This window comes from Emys orbicularis, chromosome 20 (assembly GCF_028017835.1).
Source record: "Emys orbicularis isolate rEmyOrb1 chromosome 20, rEmyOrb1.hap1, whole genome shotgun sequence".
Lineage (NCBI taxonomy): Eukaryota > Metazoa > Chordata > Testudines > Emydidae > Emys > Emys orbicularis.
In genome coordinates, this window is record NC_088702.1 from 18,664,757 (window position 1) to 18,674,484 (window position 9,728).

The 9,728-nt window shown below is 57.5% G+C and overlaps 1 protein-coding gene across 1 annotated transcript; it reads right to left on the reverse strand.

The window, feature by feature from the left end:
• Positions 1–5,736: 5,736 nt before the first annotated feature.
• On the reverse strand, positions 5,737–9,140 carry FAM187B (family with sequence similarity 187 member B). The gene is made up of 2 exons (XM_065419926.1): positions 8,320–9,140; positions 5,737–6,076 (listed from the first exon to the last, which is right to left on the reverse strand). Exons 1-2 carry the CDS (start codon positions 9,138–9,140, stop codon positions 5,737–5,739), a joined length of 1,161 nt encoding a protein of 386 aa, XP_065275998.1.
• Between the last annotated feature and the right edge of the window lie 588 nt (positions 9,141–9,728).

Here is a 9,728-nt window from a genome sequence, read left to right on the forward strand (position 1 = left end):
CAGCGGAGATCCTACAATAACAAACCAAACTGCGCCAACCTAGTGCATGGAGACCCTACAATAACAAACTGGGCTGCACAGCCCCAGTGCTCCAGAGAGACCCTACAATAACAAACCAAACTGCGCCAACCTAGTGCACGGACACCCTACAATAACAAACCAAACTGCGCCAACCTAGTGCACGGAGACCCTACAATAACAAACCGGGCTGCACAGCCCCAGCGCTCCGGAGAGACCCTACAATAACAAAGCAAACCGTGCAGCCCTCAACCTCACAAGTCTTTGCAGCCCCAGAGCTAATGCACAGCCCACACTGTTTAAAATTCAGATTCTGGTGCAACCTTAACTAAGGCAGAGTCAGCACCCAACTGAGTTGTTAGACACAAAGTGATCCCTTGCCTGGCTCTGAGATGCAGCCAGCTCTGGGTTGGGGCAGCTGGGGAACAGCCACACATAACAAAGGGATGGTTCGCCTGGCACTGAGATGCAGCCACCTCTGGGCCACGGCAGCAGGGGAATTGAGGCACAGAGCAACCAAGTGCCTAATTTCCAGGGGGGAGTCTGGGGGCAGCACTAGGAATTGAACAGGGTGTCACTGAAGTACTAGGCTGGAGTCCTGACCACTGGCCCATCCTGCCTCCCTGGCCCTGCTACTGAGTCTGTTGCCAAGGATCCGCGAGGCTGACTTGCTCGGGAGACAGGCCAGGACTTCAGGGTAACATGGGGCCAGAACCTCGCATCTGGGCATCTCTTGTTTAAAGGCGGCTGGGCTGAAACTCCAGAGTCCCTGGCTGGGAAGTCACTGCTGTTACTCCAAAAGGGAAACTGAGGCTAACAGAACCCAGGACTCCTGGCTCCCAGCCCTTCCCCCCCCCCCCCAGCTCTAACCACTAGACCCCACTCTCCTCTCAGAGCAGGGGATAGAACTCAGGAGTCCTGGCTCCCAGTGCAGCAACTATCCACCGGCCTCATAAAAGAGAAGCATTAGCTGCTCCCTTTAAGATCCTTAATTGTGCCAAATTACTTCCTGACCCTGCCAGCTGGGGTCCCATCCATGCCCAGAAGCAGAAGCGTGCCCCCCCCCCCGGTTCTCCTTTCACCAGCTCCTAACGCTGCCTCGATGCCCCCTCGTCCCATGGAGACACCTACCCAGAATCCACAGGTTGTCTCCAAGCGTCCGATCTCCAGGGTCCAGCCGAGATCTGGGAAGGGTTTGTGTCCCTGGGGTGGGTACCAGCGTCTGCCAGCCTCGATGGCCGGCTCACCAGAGCCAGATGGGCACGACGAGGAAGCGACAGAGCAGGACTCAGCACAGTGGCTCCCTTTGTAGGGGAGTTCGGGGCCAGATGTGGGGCAGGGCTTATGTACTGATGGGAGGAGCGGCGGGGACAGGGGGGAGGAAGGAAAAGGGGGTTGGGGTGGGATCTGGGAGGCAAGGGGGCTGGGGCCAGAATCTCGGGGGGTGGGGGAAGACAGGCAGGAGGAGCTCCCCCCACCACACACATAGAGCCCCCCCATACTCCCCAGAGCCCCAATAGACACACACACATACTAAAATACAGCCCCCCACACACACAGCCCACAGCCCCCCCAAAAGAGCCACCACGCCAATATGCCTCAGTTCCCATCCAGCTCCAGGACATGGCTTGCGGGGAATGGGGCAGGGGGCGGTTTCCGCTCTAGGGGACGCTGGCTCTGATTCAACCCCATGGCAAGGGACTGGCTGGCTGACGGGGGCGGGGAATGGGGTATGGGGCCTTTCTTATCTAGGGGGCACTGGCTCCCTGGGCTGGGAATGGGGAGCTCTGTGTCCACAACCATCAGCCCTTTCCCCGGGAGCAGATGTGTCCTGCTGGGATCTGGGGCTGAGGCCTCGGCCAGCGCGTTACGCAGGGCGCTCTGAGCAGGGGCTGGATTCGACCCAGGGATCGGCGGTGAAAGGCCAGCAAGCAATCCGCACCCAGCCAGCCCCCTGCGCGCATCATCGATGCTCAAAGGCCAACCCTGCCATGCTGCTGGGCGGACTCGGCCGCTGCAGGTGGAGCTGGGCCCACGACGCCATAAAGACGGGCAAAACTTCACAAAATGTGGGCCCAGTGTAACTGGGGAGCCTGATCATTTAGGAGCCACAGATTCTGGGACCAGCCCAGCTGAGATGCATCAAGTGTTTTCTATGAAGGACTGTGGGGTGGGGGTGGAGGAATGCAGGAAGGTGGGTAGGTGACTGATTGATTGATTGGGCTAGCAGTGGAGCTGAGCGAAGAATCCCTGCAGCCTGCACGTTCTGTGCTACGTTGCCAGTGTTGTTTGTGTGAATAAAGCAACGCCCTGGAAAAGGGACCTGAAAGATTCAGGGAGACCTGCCATGGCATAAGAAGCGTACAAGGAATCATTGCATTCGATTATAGCCAGGGGGGCAGCGTACACAGATCTAAAACAGAGATCTCCCATGCAGGGTGTTTGAACACGGTGCCCGGCTGGCCAAGGACAAGCATCTTTTGGAAGGAAGATGTCCATGAAGGAACAGCGTCCTTGGCCCATTCTACTCGCCCCATTGCTAAACTATGTCTATATATAGGCTTGGAAGGATTAGCTTTTTATCGGTAAATGTCGATTTCACCATACACACGCAATGGGGTTGCCAGTTTTGGTTGGACGTACTCCTGGAGTTTCATCACGCGACATAATCTTTCATTAAAGGTTAATCTTTCACTCCTGGAGGCTCCAGGGCAATCCTGGAGGGTTGGTGACTCTACACACAAACCGACGAAAAATTATTCCCATCGACAAAAATCCAAAGTTATCGACAGGCAAAGTAAGAAAACAGCAGCTTGCGAGATTATCACCGTTTGATTTAGGGCGGTTTACTTTGTATATTTGGAGACATGATGTTGACAACTTGTGTTCGAACGGCTCGAGAGCTTTGTTGTTTTGAATCTCCACGTCCGGAAGGGACCATCGGCGGCAGAAGATGCTCGTGGAAGGACAAGGTGGTGTCCTGGATGGATCAAAAGGACTAGTCAGCCCTGAAGAGGTTCACAGAGGATCATGCAAAGAGCTCCAGGGATGGAGCTGCCCCATAAGAGGGAGATTGCTGCAGGACCATTATGTCGCTGTTATTGTGATTATTTGTACTGTCATCACGCCTGAAAGCACCAGTCCTGGACCACAACCCCACTGTGCTAGGAGCTGTACGTTATCATTTATTAGGTGCATTACAGGAGCAGTAAACAGCCTTAGGCATGGCCCATGGCTCCATTGTGCTAGGTGGTGTACATTATTAGTACTATTTATTAGGTGCATTACAGTAGCATGTAGGTGCCCCAGTCAGGGACCAAAACTCCCTGCTGTACATTAATAGTGCAATTTATTAGGTGTATTATGGTAGTGCCTAGGCCCTCCATTCATGGCCCGGGGCCGGTCGCGCTAGGCGCTGTACAAATACAGAACAAAAAAAGACAGTCAGGAAGGGGGACGGTCTCATCACATTGCAGTTTGCTGATCCACATCTGTGGCTGGCCCCGGAGCTGAAGTGGAAACTGAGGCACGAATCGCCTGACGCCAGATGGGACGGGCGGCGAGGTGCACCCAGCCTGCCTGCACCAATGCAACACGTGCCCGACCCAGCGTGCCCTAGCACAGCATATGTCTGTGCCTGGAGTAACCCTCTGCTTGCCTGCGGTTTAAATCCGCCTGCGTGCACCAGAGCCCAGGGCAAGTGCTACGTGGCAGCAAGCGGGGTAATGTAGGTACTAGTCTCTGTCATTAACCCACCTCTCGGAGTGGCGGTAGCTAGATGGACAGAAGAATTCCACCGCTGACCTAGCTGCGTCTACACTGGGGCTTGACCTAACTAACTCGCGCTGGGTCGAGCTGATTTCTAGATGTCAATTCAATAGCTCTTCCCCCTTGCTGCTGTTCACCCTCGAAACATTTGGTGGGCTAAGCCAGCCAATCTCTTTCAGTCAGTCCCCTCTCCTAAAGCCCACTCTGCATTCCCCTGAGCCTCGGAGCTGACCACCTCCACACCCGGGCCAGCGTGAAGCCAAGGATTTCGAGATGAACTTGTGTGGCAGCCGTCATGCCAGCGGCCCAGAAACCTTCCTTCGTGGTTTGTTTGACCTCTAGCGAACAGCTTTTCAGAGGCCTGGTAGCTAAACCAGGAGAGTCAGTCCCTGCTGCGTCCTGGCACATGTCTCTCAAACGTTTGAGGTGCCACGCCCTGCGGGTGCCCCGTGCAAAGCTCCGATCTTGAGTCACGCACGCACGTTCCCCGGGCCCGCCCAGGGCTGGGTTCAGGCAGTCAGAGAAGTGGCCGTATCTGAAGACCCCTCGGTTGGCTGCCCCCTGGCGCGGGGCGAGAACGCTGGTGGCAGTCACGGAGCGTCCCGTCCCACTGGACGGGCACACAAAGGCCGTGCTTGTGAGCGCCCATGAGTCACGGCGATCCTGCAGAGCAGCGTGACTGATTCATCGCACAGACAAAGGCAGCAAGGAACAGGATCACCGGCCACCGATCCCTCGCAGTTGGGAGCAGAGAATTGGCTAATTGTTCCAGGCAGCGGGGCGGGTAATTAACTCACCCCAGAGTGTGCTGGCCGGACCCATCTGGATACCTGCAGCCATTCTCCTCCTTCTCCCCTTGTAAACACAAGGCAGCAGGACATGGGAGAGAGCGGGGGGAGGGGAGGAGTCAGGACTCCTGGGTTCTATTCCCAGCTCTGTGAGGAGACTGGCGTCTAGTGGTTAGAGGATGTGGGGCTGGAAACCAGGACTCCTGGGTTCTGTCCGAAGCTCTGGGAGGGGAGTGGGGTCTAGTGGTGGGAGCCAGGAAGGCGGTGAGTCAGGACTCCTGGACTGTAGCCCCAGATCTGTGAGAAGAGTAGGGTTTAGTGGATAGAGGCAAGGGGAGGGTGGCTGGGAGCCAAGACTCCTGGGTTCTATTCCTAGTTCTGCTCCTTAACCAAGGCCTGGGCTAAATGGACCTCTTGCCGTGGGGCAGCGTGGCGAGGAGGGATACCGGGGTAGATGGGCCCATTGCTTTGATCCAGCGCAGAGTGGGTTACACAGCTGATAACTGGCCTACGGAGAGGAACAGAGGCAGGGAGCTGACTGCAGACAATCCCACACCATCATGCTGTGCCCATGGAGTAAGGAGAGGCTGGTAAGTCTCTGGGAACAGTGACCCCTACTGGCCAGGTGGGGGGGCCTACTTCGTGGTGGCACTTTAAAGGTGGCTGGGGCATCTGTATCTGAACACCGGCTTTTTAGCACCCTCTGCTGACTGGGGTAGACAGCATGCAAATAAAATCAGGGCTGCAAACCCCTGCAGCACAGCGCCCCCTAGCTTCATGTCGGGACATTGGGGCCAGCCCTGACTGCCAGGGGAGAGCACCCCCATCCTGTCCTGCTCCCTGCAGCATAGCGCCCCCTAGGGCATTGGGGCCAGCCCTGAGTGCCAGGGGAGAGCACCCCCATCCTGTCCCGCTCCCTGCAGCACAGCGCCCCCTAGGGCATTGGGGCCAGCCCTGAGTGCCAGGGGAGAGCACCCCCATCCTGTCCTGCTCCCTGCAGCATAGCGCCCCCTAGGGCATTGGGGCCACCAGCCCTGACTGCCAGGGGAGAGCCCCCCACCCCGCCCCTTGCAGAACAGCGCCCCCTAGTGCACACCTAGCGAAGCTGCTGGTCAATATGTTTATTCCCCAGCCCCTCAAGCCGATGTCAGCTGCAGCCCCCTCAAGCCATGATGGCTCCTGGCTTCCTGCGGCAGGATTGCAGGATGCTGAGGAAGAGGAGGAAGATGAGGAAGATGGCCAGCCCCACCACCAGGGACTCGATGGCCGAGTAGGCGCGGGTCAGCTCCGGGGCGGGGGCCATCACCCTAGGCGGGGTGACCAGGAACCGGCCCACCAGCCGGCCGCCCACGTAGCACTGGTAATAGCCGGCATCGGTGCCGTTCCAGGAGGAAAGCAGCAGGGTCCCGCCGCCGGTCGCCTTGTCCAGGCCGATGGAGCCGTTGCGTTGATGAAGGTCCAGCCAGGTCAGGGCGGTGGGGCCTTCCTGCCAGTACACGGGGCTGGGAGCAGACAGAGAGAGGTTAGCAGAGCCGGGCGTGGGCCTTGCACATGCTCACTGGGTGCCAGGACTCCTGGGTTCTCTCCCCAGCTCTGGGAGGGGAGTGGGGTCTAGAGGTTAGAGCTGGGGGGCTGAGAGTAAAGCATTACCCTTCTGGGGGGCACCAGCTCTGCTCCAGCCCCAGAGCGGGGAACTGGCTGGCTCAAGGGGCGGGGAATGGGACCCCTCTAAGGGGTTCTGGCTGGAATGAGTTCACCCGGTCTCTGTCCATTTCAGCTGGCACTAACCAGCCCCCTTGCTCTCATCACCAGAGGCCGAAGGCTGGCTATCCATGGAGCCTGATCTCCCTTAGAGGGAGACCCTGGGGGTGGGGGTGTCTGGGGTGCTGGGCTGGGGGGCTAAATTGGTCCAGGTGGCCGGGACTAGGATGGCGGGAATCTCTCCCTCTGGAATTAACAGGCAGCAAAAATGTCAGAGTCAGCGTCTGAGATGTGTCTGGCCCACAAGATATTACCATCCCCACAACAGCAAATGCCAACCCCACCAGAGCCTTAAGCACAGGCTGGGGCTAGAGTGGGATCAGATTTGCCAGTGAGACGTCTGCAGCCGGTAGCTAAACTCATCTGCACTGATGTGTTATGAACATACACAGCTAGGCAGGGCTGGAGCGGGGATGCCACCAAAACAGGCCTCATGCAGGATTTTGTGCATGATTTGAACCCTAGTGCTTGAGCTACAGAAGCATAGTTAGCTGATAGCAGTAGTAGGTTATTCTCCAATGCATCAGCCACAAGAGGGCGACCTGGCATTCACTTTTAATGAGGTGTTCTGTCGAAAAATTGCGAGATTGCCTTAAAAATGGTGAGATCAGCTTCAAAAACTCTTTGTTTGGTTTAAAAAATGGTGAGATTGGCTTTAAAAAAAGTCTGAGGCTGGCTAAAAAACTGTGAGAGCAGCTTCCAAAAATCATAAGATTAAAGAAATGATCAGTGTCAGGTTGGTTTTATTTGGCCCTCGGATGTTGGAGGTGGGAGGAGTCACATTTCCAAAGTTTTCTCTGTAGCCATGAAGACTAGTCATGTTTTTTCCGTGAAAGCTGAGAGGCTCTAGAACTAACATGATTCCAGCAGTTGAGGGCTTTAGGAAAATCATGAGTCACAGTAAAATCATGAGAGCTGGCACCACTGGATGCTACCAGAAAATAGCGCATGGGGAATGAATTAACGAGGTGTGATCTTCCTGTCGGGATTTGGGATGGTTAGTGGATGGGTCAGAAGCCCCCAGAGGTGGAATTTGTATCCCCTGAGCAGGAGCTAGACTCATTTGGAGCCAAGACGCCTGGGTTCATAGCCAGTATCTCTTGTATTAAAGTGTGCTGGGGTTTTAAAAGACCATACACGATCCGGGACTTGATGTTACACTTTGCTAAAGATGGCATTGACATCAGCACTGATTACGAGGGGAGAGAGCCCCCACCCTTCCCCCTGCAACACAGCGCCCCCTAGTGCCATGCTGGGGCATTGGGGCCAGCACTGACTGCCAGGGGAGAGCCCCCACCCTGATCCCTGCAGCACAGCGCCCCCTAGTGCCATGCTGGGGCATCGGGGCAGCCCTGACTGCCAGGGGAGAGCCCCCGCCCTGCTCCCTGCAGCACAGCGCCCCCTAGTGCCGGGCTGGGACTTCTTTGTTCCAGGCACTGTCTCCTGATCCCACAGCTCAGTTTCGACCAGGGTGAAAGTTCAGTGCGGTGGTAAATTATTAACCCGGCTCCTGTTCCCAACACCCACACAGGAACCAGCTCAATGCAAACAAGCTGGGCCCGAGTTCCTTCTGACTCCTTCCAATCGACCCCCGTTCCCTCCCGGGGGCCCCTCCAGCTTCACCCCACCAAGGAGTCTGGATTTATCCCCGTACATTAGGGCCGGATTCTGCAACAGACCCGAGCTCCTGGCTAGGGGACAGATTTTTAGAGATGGGGGGTGGGGTGGATATTGCTCTAGATAGGCCGCCCATGGGTCTTATCTGGGGTGGGGTGGGAATACCAGCTGAGGTGGGACCATGGGTCTGATCTGGGATGGGGTGGGAATACCAGCTGAGGTGGGACCATGGCTCTGACCTGGGGTAGCAAGGAGGGGACCTGATACCAGGGTAGATGGGCCCATGGGTCTGATCCGGGGATGGAGGGTGGGGATACATAGCTGCATGGGCCCCTGGGTCTCCCCAGCATGGCATGGCTCCTTGTACCTGTATATAGAGGCCGTTGGGCACCTCAGCCTGGCGTTGGCGTGGGGCAGGGCTCGGTAGTGGGTGATGACAAGGAGGGGGGCCCTGCCCCATTCATCCCGGCTGGGGGTGTAGGCCCTGTCACATGGCACCTCACAGCTCTCCACCCGCAGCTCCGGCCCCCGCTGGGGCAGCCCTCGCCCAGCCAGCCCGCATGGCAGGGGCCCCTGGGGGTGCGATGCCAGCCGGGCGTAGCAGAACCCCACCCGCTTCCTCTCGCCGGGGCCGCCACAGCGGTCGCAGGGCTGCCAGCGCGCCCAGGCGGTGAACAGCTGCCCCCGGGCCCCGCCGGCCAGCTCCACAGTGGTGTTAGCCAGGACGGCCTCTCCCAGGCTGGCGTGGCTGATGTGGAGGCACCCGGCATCCTGGAAATCCACCTCATAGTAGGCCAGCATGGCGTCGCCGCGGCTGCAGGTGTAGACGCCCGAGTCCTCCACGCCGGGATCCAAAATCCGCAGGTCGCCCCGGAGCAGCCGGGTTTTCAAGCGCAGCTGCCACAGCTTGGCGCGAGTGGGGATGAGCGCCAAGGGGTGCCCGGTGTGGATGAAGGTGGCTGGCCGCTCCCCGGGCCGGGAGGGATCCACATACTGCCAAGAGACCGGGCCCTGGTGGGGGGCGCCTGGGCACCTCAGGGTCACAGGGTTGTCTGAGATCAAGGCCAGGGTGCATGGGCGGCCCGGGAGGCAGGGCTCTGGCAGGGAGACGCCTTGGGATGGGTCGCCATTGGCCACAGCAGAGATCAAGGCAAAGAGAAAGCTGAGGGCCACTGCTCGGGGGCACATGGCTGGCTGGGGTGTGCCCAGAGGCTGGAGCAGGAGGCAACGGCTTGCTGACCTCATTGTGATGTCATCAGTCTGAGAGTGAGATCATAATTGCCCTAGCTCAGCAGGGGCCAGCTGGGGAGCCCCAGGGAGAGCTGGATTCTCAGCTCCCTGAGGCCAATGGTTTTGAGAATCCTTGGGATAGTTTTTGGGAACGATTTTATTGAGGGGAGTAAAGTTTTCAAAAACTTTTCATAGAGAAAACTAAGGTCCCAATCCTACAAACACATATGCATGTGCTTGCAGCGGAATTACTTCACTCCCACTGGGAACTCACTTGGCTATGTCTACACAGCCCTTTTGTCAATAAAACTTTTGTCAGTCAGGGGTGTGAAAAAAACATCTCCCTGACCGACATAAGTTTTACCGATGTAAAGTGCTGGTGTGTACAGCGCTTTCGGCGGGAGACGCTCTCCCGCCAACAACACTACCGCCCCTCGTTGGGGGTGGTTTTATTTTGTCACAAAGAGCGGCTACACTGAGTACCTTACAGCAGCAGTGTAGACATAGCCTTAAAGTAGGCACATGTTTAACAGGAGCAGGACTGAA

Excerpts from the sequence above, each read along its gene's own strand:
- FAM187B (XM_065419926.1), bottom strand. The coding sequence starts at position 9,140 with ATGTGCCCCCGAGCAGTGGCCCTCAGCTTTCTCTTTGCCTTGATCTCT. Across the intron at positions 6,077-8,319 it reads CCAACGGCCTCTATATACAG|CCCCGTGTACTGGCAGGAAG; the intron begins GTACAAGGAGCC and ends GTCTGCTCCCAG.